Below are 20,011 nucleotides of genomic sequence, written 5' to 3' on the forward strand. Positions count from 1 at the left end.
CCTTTCTCCTTTTTATCTTGTCTTTCAAGGTTCTTTTTTCTCCCTCTCTCGGCATCTCATCAACGGATGTCCAAGTAATCTCTAATCGAGCAAACTACAATTAAATAGGAAGATTTAACAATTAAAATAATACTACTAACCAGATCAAAGATAACATTAGTATTCCAAAATGTCACCATGGGATGAAGCTCTTGTCTCAGAAAACAGCTGATTCTGAGATATGCACTGTTAACCGAGCAATCCCACCTGAAAATGTGTTTTTTAATTCTCCCAACAGATCAAAAAATTATTCTCACCATAAGCATAATTCCCATTTTGGAGTCATCTCATGCTAATTCTTTTTCATAGTGCCCACTAGAAACCAAGCCTGTAAGCTGATCACTCTCTGGATTTTATTATTTGTAATTACATTTTTTGAAATATATTTTAAATGCCACATGAATAATGGAGCCCATTACTTATGGCACTCAATCTTGCTAGTGCCTTGTAAACCAAAATATGGCTTGAACTAAAATATCTCCTCATTGGTTAATTAGCATATGGAACATAAATGTGAATTTGACTCAATCTAGAGATAAAAGCAGCACAATTCAAAGACTGCAATCTTGTGTGGATGATATATGCTGATTTTCTGTAGTGCCCAATCATTCTTATGAGGTAACATTTCAGTTTTCTGACAACATCAGTGTCTTGTGCTTGAAGATAACAACTTTATTCACAGGCACTAAAAACATCAAGCTGACTGAAGTTTATGCCTGCCAAAAACTAAATGACTAATTTCACTGATCCTATTTAAGAGAACCTACATTACCGTTCCAATAAAGCTTAGTTGAGATAAAGATTCAGGCTACACTCAGTGGTTTGATTTTCAAGCAAATATGTCTTTAGCCCTTGGTTCTGGTCCCAAAACAACTTAATGAAGTTTTCCTCCCCACCCCTCCCAGATCCCAGGGTTTTACTTTTTTAATCAATTTCTGTTTCTTTTGTTGGTGGGGGGCAAAGAAGGCAAGGCCTTTATCTAAAAAGTAAGCCTAACTCTTAATGCTATGGCATTCTAAAAATGAGCATACAAAAATGTCATCAGGATATACCAGTTTAATTATGTCCCAGTATGAAACTTTTTCTGATTTACACTAAGCAGGATCAAAGAAAAAAGTTCCTTATTTAAAAAAAAAATACTGATTTCAAGTCAGTCATTTTATGATACTCACAAGTTTCACATTTTAGTGACGTTACTTATACATGAGGTAGAAAATCAAATGTTAGTCTTAATTGATTTGGCAGCTTTATCTGGGTCTTTTAGCATTCTGTAATCCCAAATCTCAACAACTAGTCATTTTAGGCCTTCAATACTAAAGAGATCAGTTTTCCCCTGAAAACTTCCACAATTTAAACAATCTCCTGGTTACCTAGACATTGCAGTCACAAAGAAAGTGAAACTCATGTGTATCCATTAACACACCTGCGAACAGCAAAAACAAAAACAAACAAAAAAATCCCCCAAACGACCCCACGCACAAAACACAAAAGAAAGCTTACCAAACACCTTAACACCCTGAAACAAAAGTAATTCTAGGACTCAGGGGCTTAAAATGGAGTATCAATTTAAATTTAACATGAAATAAAATTCAGTGTCTGTATTATTCATTTTCATAAAGTATTGCAGCAACCTCCAATTTTCAGAAACATTGTGTAAAAATATTAAAGTTTTACTATTGAGACTATATAATTCAAACATTTAAGCTTATGGAACAGCAATTTTATACCACTACAGAGTCTCACATGACCTGGACCCTTTAAACATTGGACAGTCAATGGGGCATCATGAGAGATCATTCTTCTTAAAAGCTATTTGTTCATCTGCCTGGAGGACTCAAACATATTTTATTCTGCAAAGTATCTAATAGCATTCTTATGGGAAAATGCCATTGAAAATATACTCTACTACTTTTGAAATTCAACACCAGAAAAGCCTCCTCAAGTTGCTTTTAGGAACAGGCCTCTCTCTAGCAGACTACAATTTAGTCTGAAAGGCAATATACTGTACATGACAAACAGACCATTCCCCGAAATAATAAATCTTCCCAGCTATTGTGAACATGGCAGTAAAATTTACTGGTAGACAGATTCCAAACATTTCCCCCTTGTGACCCCTCCCTTTCTCCCAACTTGCTAGCTAATATGAGCTAAATTACAAGCTCTACTGGAAAACATGACTTCTCTGGAACATACAGAGAATTTATATAATTTACCATTAATTTTTAGTTGGGCAGATTATAAGTATTTTCAGAATTAGGAAAAAATATAACCACTGTTCTGACAACAAATGTGCAAAACTATTCTTTACACAACTCTCTCTTTCTTCCTTTCTCTTTCTTTCTCTAATATGTGATCACTGACAGAGAAAAATAATTTGGTCCTGGTTCCAAAAGCGATCATCTGGACATAAGTAATATTTGGATGTTCAGTGGAAAAGAAGTCATTCTAGAATTTGAATAACGGTCTCCAAGGCTATGATACAAAGACTCTATTCAGAGGGAACAGTTTGAGCACTACACTACAGTTCATCTACCAGAGGAAAAGTACAAGTTGAATTTTCATAATTTGACATGACAAAGGGAACATCTTTCAGATGCTCTTAATGCTCCCTTGCTTAAGTTGAGAGAGGTTTCATTAACTAGGTATATTATGATCACCTAGGTAGCAACTATAATCAAACCATGATGGTGTCGATAAGATACTGCTTTGATTCAGCCAGATCTCTGGGGTCCTGAAGAGAAACCATAACAACACTTCAAAAACAACTAATAGAGGTTATAGCTATCTATAGATACGTAGATAAAGGAATGAGAGGGGCAGAGAATGTATATACAAAACTGGATAGAGACCTTTTAAAGAAAGCAACCTGGGGATTTGGACTAATCGAGATTAACTTCTCACAGAAAACTACCAAAAGGAAATTCAATATTTTAATTTATCTAATTACCTCAGTTGAAACAATGGACCTGATCATGTTTACAAACAGTGACATTCTTGATGAGGAGGGCAAGTATTACATAAATTGTGCTTGGTCATTCACTTTTTAGCCCATTCTACTATCAACCTCTCCCCTCCTCTACTCGCCAACCGCCCCCCTCCCCCTTTAATCTCAGCTGCTGGAACAATTGGCTACCACTAAAGCTCTCAACTCATAACACTTAACATACTAGAAAAAGAATCTAGCACCTTGGGGGAAAGTTAGTTGCCAGGGAAATGAATCATAAAGCCCTCAATGGTCTCCACACAGGCAAGAGTATGTGAAAAGCTTCAGAAAGAATTATGAATGGTAAACCTTCCAGCAAGTAGGACATGAATAATATTATTTACATATGCACTCTTACCAATATAGTACTTCCCCCCTCCCAATGATATTATTATGATCTACAGTCATTATCACTCCTCATGCTAAGGAATAATTTAAATAAAACGATCATAATTTCTTATCGAGTCTTAGATGAAGTCTATAGTCTGTCTAAAAAAATTCCACTCACCTTCCATATCATCCCCCTTAGAAATCGAACATTTCCTCCCTTTCTTCCTTTTTTTTCCCTCCTTCCCTCCTTCGGAGTTCAAGATACTTGGAGTACCTGTAAAATCCTCCTGACCCAAGAGCTCCTGAGTTGATGCAAAAACTTTCATATCCAGATCAATGAAGGCAGCTATAAAATTAGACATGTTTCCCTTTCTTTACGAATTCCAACACTCGTACCTCTTCCAATAAGTATTATCTACTTCGGTTTGACTACATTTTAAGACAACCCGAATCACATTAATTATTAAATTACACAGTGCATTATCAGACAAACCATCATGATTACGTAAAAAAAAATTACTTCTAATTTCCGCGCTAGAGTACACCTGGCTATTTTAATACTTTATAATTATCCCTTCTTCCACTTCTCCTCCGCCCTCCCCTCTCCCCATCTCCACAAGCTTTCCCCCCCTTAGAAAAAAAGGAACCTTTACAAATTTCAAGTCAGATGGGAGGGGGGTGTAATTTGCGAAATCTTTAATTATGTTCTTGGAAGGCGCTAGCAAAAATACCTATCCACCCCCAAATTATTACTCACACGCACACACACACATATACACACGCATGCATGCATGCATGCCTGCATGCACGCCGGCGCGCGTGCGCCTCCATCTACATTGGAATGTCACTGGACCTGAGGGAAAGTGTGCTCATCTGCTCTGGGCTCGCCCGCATTTTCACATGGTACCGCGATAGAATGGGGGGGTGTGGGGGGGAAGCATTCTGCCTCCTCACCGCGTTCAAGGAGCCAGCCTCCTGCCAGACAACCAGAGAAGCAGCTAATCTATGGATATTTGGAGGGCTGGGGGGCACCAAGGGTGGAGGAGACCCCCTCCTTTCCCCCCCTCCCCCAACCAACTACCGTTCGGTTCTGAGCAGAGAAGAATGCCAACCGCTTGCAAATTCCTCAGTCCCCTCCGGAGAGGTTCCAGATAAACGAGACTTTGCAGCAGCAGAGGCAGCAGCAGCGGAGGCAGCGGTAGCAGCAGCAGCGGCGGCGGCGGCGGCGGCGGCGGCGGCAGCAGCAGCAGCAGCGGCGGCGGCGGCGGCGGCGGCAGCAGCAGCAGCAGCGAGCTTTGTTTAAATGGCCCAAGGTGTCCTCGGAACGCTCCCCATTGCCGCCGCCCTCCCTCCAGCCCCCCACGCTCTGCCCCCTCAGAGGCACCAGAGCTCGCTCCGAAGATGCTGCTGCATCGGGCAGGGGCGGCCAGGGCTCCACTTACATTCTCTCCGAAACTAGCAAGCGGCTATCAACCATCATCTCCGGGAGGAAATCCAGCTTGAAGGAAGAAGTCATGTTCTTTACGGGGCAACCACTCGCTCCCGGGTCTGGCAGATGAGGGATGCCTGCTCCGGGCTGGGTCTGATTCAGCGACTGGGCTGGCTGAGAGACAGGCAGGGACAGGTGCGGGAGGCCTCCCCCCACCCCCCAAGGCAGCAACCCAAAGCGGCAGTTGTCACATTCTCTCCCCCTCTCTTGTTTTTCCTCCAATCCCCTCTGAAATCTACTGCTGAGGCAACTGTCTATAGAGCACCAGGTGCTGAAAGAAGGGGCGGGGCTACGCTCCCACTGCAGCTACAGCTTAACCCCTGCAACTCCGCCTAAGGTGGTGCTCTCCCTACCTCCCCACCCCACAACGACCCCTGAAATGGAAGAGGGGGAAAAAGGAGCAAAGATCCTACCATGAAGAAGAACAACAAGGCAAGAAAGGGCTTTCTGGGGAGAGGAACTACTGCAACAAATACTTTTGCAGTTCCAACAATATCTGGAAATGCAAATGAGTTCTCTAAAAAATCTTCCCAGTTGCCATTCAACCGACAATAAAGGCTTTATAACCAGACCTGACAGCATGGAGTGGTGTGACTATGTTGCCAAGGCCGATTTCAGTACAAAGTTAAAAAAAGCAAAACAAAATAACAACAACAACAACAACAACAAAAAAACCAACCGGCAAGCCCCAGCAATAAAAAGAAAGATAAAGGGCTTTAAATAGACTGCTTTATAAGGCAGAATTGCCATCGAGTGACCTTTCTAGGAATAACTTACCTGGACTTAATGATTTAATTAGGAAACCATATCCGGTAAATTATATCTTGCCTAAATAATCAAAGATTACATTTAGGAACTTGGTTCAACATGTAAAGGGGAAAGAAGAAGGGGGGAAAAAACCCCTAATCCTGCACAGAAACAATTCTTTTTGCATTATGCTGAAATTCTGAAAAAAGTAAGTAGTTTCAAGTATGAGATGACAGAAATGGCACATTTTATCTTCTCCTACGAGTGATAAATCATTAATTTATAAATTCCTACTATTAGACACACAACAATCCAACAGGATGAGTTATGTTAAGTTCTCAGATGTAGCAGCTATTCAGCTAAAATGTATTTAAATATGTGGAATGGTTACATTTAATGGAATTGGGGAAAGTGGCAAAAATCTCCATTAGTAATAGACAGAAGGTGAGATGGTCTTTAGAAGGCGGTTTGAGGGTGTGTTGGAAAAATAAGCATTTTACATTATGCTGTGGTAAAGTCGGTTCTTAATAATTTTGTTCAAATAAATGGATTCTTGAAACAACTGAACAGTTCACAAAATGATAATGCTTTCTGGTTTGGTGCATTTCACACAGGTTTTAAAGTGTCTACTTTAAAGTAGTCTACATCAAAGTAGTCTACAAGTTTACAATTCCCATGCTTCCCCTATTCTGGTACCACTTTTCACTTCATTGCTGTTAGTATACACCACGGTACTGCAAGGCCTCTTTTGCAAACCCATCTGATTTTTTCTTTCAATCTTCTTATCCATCATAGAATCAGATATTAAATTGACATAATAATAGTGATGACAATAATATCCCTCACTTGTATGGTGCTTTAAGGTTAACAAAGCATTTTCCTCACAACAGCCAAAGATAGTATTATGATCCTTCTCTTATAGATGAGGAAACTGAGGCTGCAGGACATTAAGTGACTTGTTTGTGACAACACAGCTACTAAGTGTCAAACAAAACCTTACAGAATGTTGGGCTCTAGGAGGTGGGCTATCTTATTCTGTCAAATAAATGAAAGCATAGTCAGAGTTAACCAATTAAGTAATGTGTAGTTAGAGATATTGGAAGTGACAATGTGGGGGGAAAAGATAATTCTCTTCTACCAAAGTCCTTTTGAATGCTATATTCAGAGCAGGCCACCAAGGAAGAAGACATTTTTATTCTGATTTAGATTCCACAAGCCTACAAGAAGAGTACCTACAATTTTCACCAGTTAAGTGGTGAAGCTGACATTTACATATCAGTTTTATCCAGATATGGGACCCTGAGTACTATAAGGTAATGGACCTTGGAAGATTTAGTTCAATTCATCCTTCCAAGAAGCTAGCCTAATTTCCTTCAGCTGAACTAACACAGGACTTTTGACTTTCTACCTCCACAATAGTGAATCCTAGCAAGAGTTGGATTTACCTTAGTTTTAAAATATTTTCTCCATTGCTGAGGTATCAGTTTTAAATTCATAGAGAATTGAAAAAAGCACTGAATGAAACTGTCTTATGTCTATACACCCTGATTCCCCTCTGTTGCCAGACACTGTCCACAAGCCTGCTTACTCCTGCTGACCAGGAAAATATGAAGGTTTTGTTGTTGGTTTTGGTGGTTTTTTTTTATTTCCTTCACTATTCTACAGAAAAGGTTGATTGGACTGACAGAGATGATCCTTGACCTTCAGTTTTGTATGTATTATTTAGGAGTGCAAGAGACTTAAAATAAGGAATAAATGAATAATATACATCATAAATAGTAAGTCTCCATATGGCCAAACAAAATTGACCCTCCAAAATATCCCCCCCAAAGGAAACCTCTTTTTAAAAACCATATAGAAAAATCAACTTCTAAAACAAAGCTCAATATTGTATATGGTTAAGTACCCCATTCTATAAGGTGGAACATTATTCATTAACATGTACAGTCTTTTGAAATATTTATTTTCCTTTTAATTGCACGTGAATTAGCTGGAAGAAGCTGTAGGGAAGCCCTCTTACTGACTTAAGCCTTCTCAGCAGTTTGTTAAATTCTAGCCTCAAATCCCTTGAGGGAATAGTGGATTCAAAGCAGCTTTTAATCATACTATAAGGAGGGTGAAGTTGTATGTAAGTAGGTCATAGAGAAAGCATTATGAGTGCATAGGTTACTGCTTTATTTAACAACTACAGTGTAACATACTTTTCAAAGCACATTTGCTTTTCCCATTTAAAGTTAGAAGAAGGACCAGGGTCAGATACAAAAGAAACTCACTCTATAAAGGACACAGAGATATGAACCAAGGAAGGCTTGTGGAGTACAGCAGAGTTTGAATAGTGAAGTTACAAATACATAAATGATGGAATAGAAGCATAGGCCTACATGTAGGGATGTGTGTGCTGGGGGGAGGAGACAAGCAACACATTTTAGGGCTAACAGCAGTCTTCCAATCTAAGCTCTTATTTCAAATATCTATTATGTTTCCATGATCTCAGCCCATACACAGCAGCAATTTTAAAAACTGAACTTTTAAAATGTCTTAAGCTTAAACAAATTATCATCCTCCAAATATCCCTCTCTTCCTCAAGGAAAGCTTAAAATGACAGAAGGCAGAGTTAAAAGATGCAAAGAAATGTAACCCCTTTGACTCATTTTATGCTGAACTGAGTCATCCGGTATCATGTTTTGCTAGTTGGGTTTAGTTGATGGCTAGCCCCACTGGGCTTGCTGCCGAAGCCTTCAGATTCCGTGGAGCTATTTAGCATTCTGGTGAAGTTAAAACAGCACCCACAGGAGTGAGCCTCTCCCATCTGCACGACCTACATGCTGACATCATGGCAGATATAACTGTGAGGAACCGGATGGCCAGAGCTTTCACTTTTTTTCTGGGACTCTTCAGTTTCAGTCCTAGGAGCTAAAGCCCGAAGCTCTTCTCTCATCCTATCCCCCTACCTTCCTTAATGGTCTCACCCCCTGCCTTTTTTTTAAATCAACTTGCTATTCATTTCCCAAACAAAAGGCAATGTAAGAATTGGAAGCACTTCAAGGGGGAAGTTTCTGAATGACCTCATTTCATAGCAACCCTTCCCAGGCAAATAAATGCACAGTGTTCCATTTTAAATGCCCACCTTCCTTATTCTCCATCCTATAAGTAAACTCAGGGCAATGAGCACAGTTTGAGACCCAGATTATCGCTGGCCTCAAAGCAAGGACATTCAATTAAAAAAAACCCAACTTTTTTTTTTAAATGCTGTACATTATGTTACATGAAATACTGTTTCTGTTAAAGGCCTCCCTCCCGCTTTATCAATGATCTAGCAGTCAGGCACAGACTTCCAATGGAACAATCCTATTAAAAGAAGGTATGTTATTTTATTTTGATACCAGAGTCTAATGTGTCTCACACACAAGATTTGAAACAGTAAAGAAAGTGATGGGACACCTGATTCCCTCCTCCTACCAATAACACAGTGTGTTCCACTACAAATATTCATTCTGTTATCACTAAACATTAATTAGAAACATTAATTAGAAACTCTTTAAAAGGCATTACCAGATTGGCAACACAGTTACCTAAAGTCATGAAAAATTCTCTACAATGATTGTATCCTTCTTTGAAAGGTTTTACCTGAACTTCTGGCTCTTCCTGTCAAGCCAGAATCCAAAACAGCTTTCCCCTATCACATTTTCAGACTCAAATTTTATTAACATAACTGTTGTAGTTAAAAACAACAACAACCCACCAATGTGCTTAGAGCAATTTGGAGCCAGAAAAAATGGGACCTAAATGGGAATTTCCTATCATTTCCAGCCAATAAATTGGAAATCCATATGAATTTTAAGTACCTGAGAGACTATCTGACTTTGTGGCCATGTGTTTGTTCTTAGCCCATTCCAGCTTCATTAACGACTTGCAAAAATGAACTGTGGTGTTTTTCATGTGCTTTAAAAAATAAAACAGATCCATAAGTGATACAGTGTGAATGTATCTTTTCTTGGTTTTATAAAGCTTATAGGCTGATTTTTTTTAATTGACAGCAAAAGTGAAAACTTTCTACCAGCATTTTTTTTTATTATTTTGAAAACTAATGAAATGCTGGCCTTATTAAATTCTATTAAGGTTATACCACCTGTTTCATAAAAATAAGTCTTAAAATTAAGATTTTGTGGGAACATGAACATGCTATTAAAATCACACTTTAAATTTTAAAGTACATTTAAAATAGGCATATCTGCTTTAAAAGAACTACTGCAGACTTTGCTTATTTATAATTTTTTCCCTGAATCATCTTTTATTCACAGCAAATATCCGACTGTGAATTTATCTACATTTAGAAGGCTCTCTCAAACTGAAGGTGTTGCTTTGCTGTACAGACATCCAAATACATACATAAATAACATACACATATATACACATATATAGAGATACACAAGGAACATATTCACTAACACACACTAAGTCCACACACTTTTGCTCTCAGAAATTCAGGTGTAACTCTGAGATTTTTATAATGATTTCTTCCAACAGAGAAAATGGGAACACTGAAAATCTTCCCTATCCAACTAACAACCATCTTATCTTTCCTTCATTTTTTTTCTCTCTTTGCTTTTGTCCATTCTTTTCTTTTTTGTTTCTTCTCTGCCTTCCTTTTTTCTTTCCCCCATTCCCCCCCCCTTGTTTCTCAACAGGGAGCTGCAAGTATTGAACAATGCCAAAAGCTCTACTATGGAGGGTATGTGAGTGTGTGTGAGTGTGAGTGTATGTGACAGAGTGAGAGAGGGGAGAGAGAGGGGAGGGACAGAGGAGGGACAGAGGAGGGACAGAAGAGGGAGAGGGAGGGAGAAGGAGGGAGAGGGAGGCAGAGGGAGGCAGAGGGAGGCAGAGGGAGGCAGAGGGAGGCAGAGGGAGGCAGAGGGAGGCAGAGGGAGGGAGAGGGAGGGAGAGGGAGAGGGAGGGAGAGGGAGAGAGGTAAGAGTGAATGGATCAGTCATTGCTTATCTGGAAGAGAAATCAAGTTGGGCTTTGCTTTGGCTGAGGCTAATTTCTGAACCAGGAACAGCTGCTCTATTCACTGGGCACTGCAATTCCTTTTCAGACCCTGCCAGGGGATATGCTAAGGGAGGCAGGATCAAGTACTGTGTGAAATGAAAGTGGGTAACTGCATGTGAAAATTAGGAAGGGCAGAAATAGGGAAAAGTAGGCAAAGAAAACAGTGTTTTGATGGTATATTGGAGGCATCGATAAATATTTGCAGAATGATGAAAGAATGTCTTTGGTGACACCCTTGAAGATGCCTGCATTTTAAAAATTCTCCCAGATTACAAACTCTGGTGCTAGTCTTGTCGACAGGAATAAACTCCACTGGTTTATACAGACTTGTAATCGAGAAAATAGATCCCTGCCTTACTCTATCCTCCTCAGAAAAAGGTTTGCAATCTATCTCAACCTCTGCCCTTCTACTTCTGTGCAGTTTCCCTCCCCCTTCCCTTAACTCAAAGAAAAGTTTTCTCCCTAGTTTCACATTTAAGTTACTGGAACATGTGATAAAAGAAGAGAATGAATTACTGCCTTAAGAAATAGAACCAACGTCTAAATGAACAGCTGCGACTGGACAGGAGATAGCAGTAGGCATTACTCTGGGTCTCAATGAAAGCAGCAACAGGTGGGGGGTGAAAGAGAAAGAAACGAAAGCGTTTTGAGCCTTCTCGTGGGGTGTTCTGTGACTGCGATCTTGGCATGAATCACAATCCCATCTTATGAGCCAGTCTCGGGAGGTACTTCAGCTCCATTTGTCTGGGTCTCTCCTTTTCAAACAAATATATCTTGATGACGAGTGAGGATTAGGCACAGCACAAGCTTTGGGTTTCAGTAAATTAAAACACATGAATCTACTTTACCCGCAACGATAACTAATCTCTGTAGAAGAGCTTTTGTCCATTATGTGGGGAGTACACCTAATATGGAGGCTGGAGACAAGAGCTGGATAAGACTGTTACTTTAAAATAGAATGAAAACATCATGAGACCTGAGAACCAAGCCTGTTGGGTTCTCCATTTCATTCTGTCAGAGATCCTGCTGGATGGCACTGGAAGCTAATGATTTAACTTTCTGACGAATCAGCTAGTCCCTTTACCAAATGGGCGACTACAGCTTCTTAGTTGGGAAATCTAAATAAATGAATAAATGAATGAATAGCTATCATCATCTTTAGATAATAACTACTACGTTTTAACCTTCTTATTACTCTACCAGTTCTATAACTAATCTATTAAAATGGCAATGTGGTTTGAAAGGGACTTAAGTTTTGGAACATGAGGTATCTATTTTTTTTCCACGATCATGGTTCAAATATGACCCATTTAAGATTTTTAAAAGATTTTTTAAAAGATTATTTTTAAGATTATTTAAAGAGATTTGAAAAATTTCACTTGGTTTCTTATTTTAAATTGTTTTCTGATAATAAATCTCCAGAGTCCATAAGAAAGAACAATTTGTTTTCCTGTTCCCCTTTCTCTCAAATGTTCCAAGGGAGGCTATAGGAATTATTTATTAAAAAGTTAGATGTCCACACAAAAATTCTAATGTAGATACATGAATCATGTTTTCCTGGTAAAATATCTAGAGCTTTGGGTTCCTGGGTGAGTCCACTACAAAGGATCTGATCTTGGCACACTGAACCATCATGTGCCTCAATTCTCTCACATCCAAAGTAATATTTTCCCTTCCTTACATTATATGAACGTGCTGCTATTAGAAGGGGTCATAAATGTAAGTTGACTGTTTTTTTGTAAAGAAGAGCATTACACTGTAAGCTCATAGATTTAAAGACAGAAGAGAAGTGAGAGGCTATCTCATTATTTTACAAATGAAGAAACTGAGGTTAATTGATGCTCAGGGTCATACAGTGTCAGCACGTCTCCCTGAGCTATATTCTCTATGTCATCCATCTGCCTCTTAGTTCTAGACCTAAAGCAGTATTATTTTATTTGGGCCAGCTAGCTAGCACAGTAGTTAGAGCACAGGACTTGGAATCAGTAAGACCTGGGTTCAAATCCTACCTCATATATTTACTAGCTGTGTGATAATGGGCAAATATAACAATGTTATCTCATCTGATCGTAAGAACCCTGTGAGGTACTTCCTGTTTTTAATTCCAATTTTGCAGAGAAGGAAACTGAAGCTGAAAGAGGTTAAGACATGCCCAGAGTCACACAGCTAGTAAATGTACGCGATGGGATTTGAACTCCTCTTTCTGCCTTCAAGTTCAGGATTCTTACCCACTGTGCCACCTAGCTTTTTCTCTGTGCTACTACCTAGCTAACCCCTCTGTGCTTCAGTTTCCTCATCTTTAAAGTGAGGATACACCTACTTCACAGGGCTGTTGTGAGGATCAAACAAGATAACATTTGTAAAGTCCTTTCCAAACCTTAAAGAGCTATGTAAATACTAGTTACTGTTTTTATATTATTAATATGTATATATGTATATATATTACCATCATTCCCTCCCTTCTTCTTTTCTACCTCACCCAACTTATACTACATGCTCTATCTCAAATCTCATTTCCTCCATGCAACCTTTCCTATAGTAATTTGATTTTCACAGAACTCAACTTTGTTTGAATTACAATTCATTTATTGCCTATACCACATGACTTAGCACATTATACCCCATCTTGTGCTTTCTCTAGGTTTCATGTATATTGATCATGTCTGTCCCACACCTCTGCCCCTTTTCTCCCACAGGACTGTAAACCCCATGAAGGTAAGGAACTTTTTCTTACATATTTTTCTTATATCTCTCACTGTATTTATGCTGGGCACATAATATTCCATACATACTTGGCTGATCATCACAGCATGAACTACTGGCTGTCTGTCTGTTCTCCTCCACAGAGACAAAGCACAGAATTAGGGAAGAATACTTTTTCTGTATTTATGTTCAAAGAATGCTTCAGATTCATCTACATTTACTATTTTTCTAGCTCTTCTCCCTATTCCAGAGGTTAAAAACAACTCAAGAAAAGAAAATCCTAGGTGTATGCTTAAAATTCTTCCTTTCTATGTTCTTAGGACCCTCAATAGTTGAAATGGAGAAAAGAAGAGAAATTGCTAAAAGTAAAAGGGTTGTTATTTCTCCTTTCGTATTCTATTTTTTTCTCTTATCTTTCATTCTTCTACTCGGATCACAAATTTGGCAAGGAATGAGCTGGAAGTAACAGAGGGCTGCACCTTGGGGAGCTGAATTTACTTCAGGAGGGGAAATGTGCCTAAACCCACAGAAAATAATCAGTGACCAAGTATAGGTCAAACTCCATAATCTCCCTTACAATGGGATGGTTCTTTTATTGACTCATGTTAATGGGCAAAATGATAATGGATTGGGAAATTCAGGCAAGTGGCAATATTATTATTAATAGCTAACATTTCAATAGAGCTTTAAGGTTTACAAAATGCTATATATATATTATATATTATATATATAATCTCACTTGATAATCCCATTATCCTTGTGAGATGATTGCTACTATCTTTTTTTTTTTAAAGATGAGGAAACTGAGAGGATAAGGGATTTGCCAGGAGTAGAAGCAGAATTCAAACTCAGACATTCTAAGGCCAGCATTTTTGCCATCAATACATGATGTACAGCACAAAAACCTCAGGCAAGGAAATATGTAGATAATTTAGCAATATGTCAAATATTTAAGAGACAAAGGTTCATGATGAGCAAAACAAACAAAAAACCACACACAATGCTTTTTATCTATTATTCCTTACCCCTTCCCCATTATTTTAAAAGCTAAAAGTTATAGTAAGAAATGAAATGATGCTTCTATTGTTTTTCTGGCGCCAGGGTTTCCCTTTTGACTCTAACCACCCCCTAATTCCACTTATATGGCCACCAGGGAATCTCAGGGTGGGATGAGTGGCTGACAATTATCTTCTGGAAATATTCCTTTTAACAACGTTTTAGAAGTGGGGTATAGAAGATAGTCCTGATAGCTAAAAAATAAAAACACCCTAATTAATGGCACCTAAGATTGATCTCTCCTACCTAAAAAAGAATCACAGAATTTCAGAATTGGAATAAAATGAGATCATACACCTCTTTATGAATACATGCTGCCTAGCAGTAAGATGAATAACCATACCCATTGATGGTTTCTGAACCATCTTGTTTGTGGAGGGGAACTGGTGAATAGACAGGCAAAAAGAAGACCTAGAAACCTGAGACCCAAACAGAAAGACACAGTCACATCTAAGGTCATTTTAATACTGGTATTCCTGAGATAGTTCTACAATGGGGAAGGGAAACATTTGATCAGCTCCTATATAAAGGCTCAACTATACTGTAACCAGTCAGTTTAGAGGACAGCTAAAGACCAATAATCTAGACACACACACACACACACACACACACACACACACACACACAGACATAGGTACACAGAGACAGAGAAACAGAGAGAGGCAGAGAAAGAGAGAAACACAGAGACACAGAGAGAGAATGAGAAAGGATTCTTAAAAACTTGTGCAAATAGCAGCGTTATAAGTTTTGTTTTGTTTTAAATGAGCTCTTCTTTCCTATGACAAGAAGATTCAAGTTTTTATTTCCTCTGTGGGTATGCTGGCAAGTCCTGTTTCATAAACTCCCGTGATTCATTGTCTTCTCAGGTAGCCAATCATAGAACAGGTCAAGTTGGAATGGGCTGTGGTGGCTGAAGCTCATACTGCCCTAGTAACGTATGTCATCCTGGGCTTGGTGTCATCATTTCCCAATAGTTGACATTTTCAGTTACCTCTGCTAAGGCTGACATACAAGTAAGCGTGTGGGAAAGCAGTAAAAGAGTCATGGGAAAGCTGTGGCAAAGATAAATAACACCTGTACCTGATAATCCCTAATGACATTACAGGAAGCAGGGATGATATGTTTAGAAACAGAATTTACCTCATCTAAAAACAACACTTAACCAGTAGTATTTGTGACACTGTACCTGAATCATAATCCAGGGAATAATTTGAATGATAATGTTCAGAAGAATGGAAATGGGCATGCATGGTGGGGGAGGAACACACACATACGCACATATACACACATTCATTTGAATTTAGGTTTATAGTTTTCCTGGGATTACTCTCTGGAGATTGCTGGCATGTAAAATGTAGAGGTGTTTAAACTCTAGAACACTTCATTTTAATTCTTAATTGGCCACATCATTTGAACCTCATGAATGTTTTCCTTCCCCAGACACCCTCTTCCCAATGTCAGCTAACTGAAATTCCACAAATTGTTAATCCTCTCCAAACCCTGTCCTTTGAATGAAATATGGCTGCATCTCTCCTAAAAAAAAAAATAAGAGACTGTACTTGCTAAAAGAAGCTCTCAAATCCAGCAGCACTGGGGGGGGGGAGAGGAGAGAGAGAGAGAGAGAGAGAGAGAGAGAGAGAGAGAGAGAGAGAGAGAGAGAGAGAGAGAGAGAGAGAGAGACACAGACAGACAGACAGACAGACAGAGACAGAGACAGAGAGAGAGAGAGACAGAGACAGAGACAGAGACAGAAACAGAGACAGACAGAGAGAGAAATTTGTATGAAAGAAAAAAAGAAACTCCCGAGCCCGCCAAAAAAAAAGCCCTGCAACCCTCAGAAAGTACCCATATTATAAAAGTGAATGCAGGCTAATAAGGATGATTCATAAATAAGACTGAAACTGAAAAGATTTGCACAGATTAACATATGAGAGAGAGAGGGGGAGGAGGTACAAATAGATGCTGCAGAGCAGTAGAGGAGGCAAAGAAAGCCCCTGAACTCCATTAATGACTTCCACAGAAATCGCTTTACAAGCAACTCAGTTGGCTGTTTCTAATTTCCTCGATATCCATCCTGTGTGAAAATCAAGGCAGGCTTCTCTTCTGGCAAGTATGGCCCCTTTAATGCCAAGTGAAAACCTGTCTTCTTTTCACATGAAGCTCTTTCCTTGGCATCTTCCCTTTAGGTTTCATCAACATAGGTGTTTCCAGGGCTGTAAGCAATGAACTTTCCATCAGCCGCATCTTCTGCTAATTAACCCTCCTGATTACAATAATTAGTATTGATTCACTCCTTGAATGACTTCCTAAGTATTCAAGCACAATCTGCACTTGCTATAAAAGTTCTAGATATGAATATTAATTGAATGTGCTCTTTTGTTTTTTCAGCCCCAAAGGTATAGTTTGCAATCTTATATACTTAAACTTGGTAACAGGAACACTTCAGTTTTTATTCTGCTTTAACAAAGAGAATATTAATACCTTGGGATTAGAGATCATACTTTGTGGTCAATTAAAAACACAGGGACATGGCTCAAAACTCATTTGGGAGGATATTCTGGGTATGATCTCTGCAGTTTGTTTCAAAATGACAGTTTGCCCATTTGAATTTTCAATGGTTCCTTCTCTGCAAATCTGAACTTTGCATAGTTTTGTATTCAAAACTATGCTTTATTTTGGCATCTTCTGGTCACTTGGCAAGGTTGTGGGAGGGGTGAATTACACAGTTGAGAATTATTGCAGGAAAGAGACTAGCTGTCTTGGTACACTTAGGGAAATGGATACAGAGAAGTTCCCCAAATTCCTAGCAGTGAGCTGATCTTTTAATTAAAGCAAAGGGTTACTTACTAAAATCTAGGAAAGTGGATTTCAATTTCTATGTGTAAAAACAGCAGAAGAGACTCTGACCTAACAAAAGTCACCCAAAACTTAAAGAAATAAAATATTTATAAGGGAAGCATCTGTAATTTAACATGACTAAGAAGCTAGCATGTATGTTTCAAAGTTATTTCTTCATACAAATACAATATTATTGAGCACCTGGGAAATGGAGGAAACTATTGGTTAAGACTGCTTTCTCAAAATACCGTTTAACATCCCCTCAAATCGCAGAGATAACATGAATTCTTTACTTTCAGTTTGGTGTCTGGATCTGGATTCTCCCAAATTATAAGCTGGGTGAGCTGGAGACACCCAGAAAAGGTTTCACCAGTTTCCTGTTCTGAGCTCTTCCTGAAAGCAATTTGCTAGTGCACCCACTGGAGCAAACAGTTCACATTAGATTGGAAGTAAAAGACCAAGATAATTGCAAATTCTGGAATCCGCTCTGTACGAGATGAGTAACTTCAAAAACGTATCACATCTTAGCTTTAGAGAAAGAGGCATCATCTCATCTGTTCTCTGAGGGCCAGTAAATGTTTCCAAAAATATCATCAGAAGCTTTTTGCCTTAAGAAAAGCACTCTAGATCTGAATTGCTCATGCTAAATACCAGTCACATTTGCACTGACGGTTTAGTAATAACATTAAAACATATTTCATATCCTCCAAAATCTAAATTATAACAATTTATATCCAAACTCTTGATAGATATTTATTGTTTCACAAATACACATATTTTCATACATATTTAATGCTGTCCCTAATTCCATCTTGACTACTGATAAAATAAACTAACAAGGTGCATGGCCAGGAAACATTACATCCAACTAAAAGATTTTCATTTTGTCTATTGATATCTCTCTTGCCTAAAAAAATATGTGGTGGAAAATTACTCTAAAATCCATCGATTTTTTTAATTGCTTTTTGTGCATATTTTTCAGCAAAACATGCATGCTAGAGAAAATAACTATCTCTTGGTTGATTACATCCATCATTAATCAACTTCATTGTTATTTAATATATTAATACCATCAATTATATACTTAAGAAACAGAGTATTTTTTATTTTTAAAGTTAGAAACAGATTTTTCTATTTTCTCTGCCTGAAATCTCACTATCCCCACATTAGAGATAAGCACTTGTCTTCCAAAACACAATTTTGAAAAGCTTGAAAAAAACATTTTTTTAAATTCCAGAATGCCATACTCTATCAAGGCATAAGGATAAATTAAGAATCAGAAACAAAAGCTTCAATATTTCCTCATAGAGACCTATAACTCAATAATTATTGTCATAGTTATTTTATAATTATAATTTATGATAAAAATTATGTGGACAAAAGTTCTACCATTTGTCCTTGGATTTCCAATCTTACTCCTTCCTGGATTATAAAAATGGATCAAAGACTAGAAATAATAATTTATTTAATTTAAAAAAATCTCTTAACTTTGTCTACATTGTAAATGCCTTAAGTCTACAAAACAAGAAAACTTGAAATAACCAGGCATTAAATATTGTAGACATGTCTGACAACAAGGTATTTGCCAGATTGATAATGGTATTACAAGCTTCTCAATCAATAAGTTTTCTTTCTCTAGTTAACAGAGAGGATAGCAATAAATCTCTAACTTAATCCAACCGACATAGCTACAAAATGCAAAAAGCTTTATAAACAGTGGATATTAAATTTTTTAAACCCACAACCATAAACAAGCAATACTAAAAGCTCTTCATTCTGCATAGTCTATACAAACAAGATTATAGAAGATAAAAAGAGTGTTGAGGGGGGAAAAAAAAGCTCCAGACATGCATTAAGCTAGTTTGACAGCTCCATTGTTCAGCCCGTCCCATTGTCAGACCCAAAGATGTATTCAGTGCTACAATGTCTGCTAGCAAATAAAGAATAGACTACATTTTTCAAAGCAGGATGCCAATTTTCACATAATTCCCTCTACCTAAAAAAAGGCCAGGGGTAGCTCATTCATAGTATATGATGGAACCAGAGTGTAGGTGACATGCAAGGATGTATATTTGCTTTCAGTATATGGGGACCCAGGACATCATGCATGTACACTGGTCCTCAAACACAGGTACATATTTTGGCAAACAGAAGAAAAGCACTCAACTGGTAGCACAAAGGATTACCTTAGGTCTGCTAAATTCTAATTAAAGTGGTATTTGAACACAAGTCTAATATGGAGTCATCTTAGTTCCTTTTTACCATGATTATTCCAAGCACAATGCATAATAATGAAAAAGAAATATTACAAAAGGAAAGACAAATGAAGAGCCAAATTCTGCTTTTTAAAATTAGTTGCCTACCCTTCGCATACAACAGGGAGTCAATACATGATAAGCTTTCAAAAGGTAACTAGTACAAATATGCAATCCCTTTTTTCCCTCTTTCTTTCAATCTCTCTCTCTCTCTCTCTCTCTCTCTCTCTCTCTCTCTCTCTCTCTCTCTCTCTCTCTCTCTCTCTCAACAGAGAAGCAATTTGATTCAGAAAATAGTTATTGTCACAGCCAGCCCTGGCAACTGGAAAGCATACATTAAAAACAAAGGAGATGACAACATACCTTAAAAGCAGCTCCTCATTTCTCATAGTAACAGCGGATTTGGGACAGCGCATGCTTTCTACACCAATACTCTCAACAAAAGCCAGTTCAGAAGTGCGCTCAAACATCAATGCCACAGTAGCTGTTCACTAATGTGCTCTCTCTCTCTCTCTCTCTCTC

At 38.3% G+C, this 20,011-nt stretch overlaps 1 protein-coding gene across 15 annotated transcripts in view; it reads right to left on the bottom strand.

Moving 5' to 3' along the window:
- The window catches only part of CELF2 (CUGBP Elav-like family member 2), a 1,000,575-nt gene that overhangs the window by 369,929 nt on the left and 610,635 nt on the right, over positions 1-20,011 (bottom strand). For 4 of the 15 annotated variants that reach the window (XM_020999722.2, XM_020999724.2, XM_078154827.1 and 1 more), the window contains exon 1: positions 19,853-19,982. The exons of 4 other annotated variants lie outside the window; for them this stretch is intronic. In XM_020999722.2, coding sequence (XP_020855381.1) covers positions 19,853-19,959 — 107 coding nt within the window. In that variant the 5' untranslated portion in view covers positions 19,960-19,982. Of the gene's footprint in view, positions 1-4,433; positions 4,515-4,794; positions 5,257-19,852; positions 19,985-20,011 lie in introns of those variants that run through there. 7 more of the 15 variants (XM_078154846.1, XM_078154857.1, XM_020999726.2 and 4 more) reach the window with 4 other exon arrangements.

The sequence above is a fragment of the Phascolarctos cinereus genome, unplaced genomic scaffold (assembly GCF_003287225.1).
Source record: "Phascolarctos cinereus isolate Bilbo 61053 unplaced genomic scaffold, phaCin_HiC Scaffold_1;HRSCAF=81, whole genome shotgun sequence".
Taxonomy (NCBI): domain Eukaryota; kingdom Metazoa; phylum Chordata; class Mammalia; order Diprotodontia; family Phascolarctidae; genus Phascolarctos; species Phascolarctos cinereus.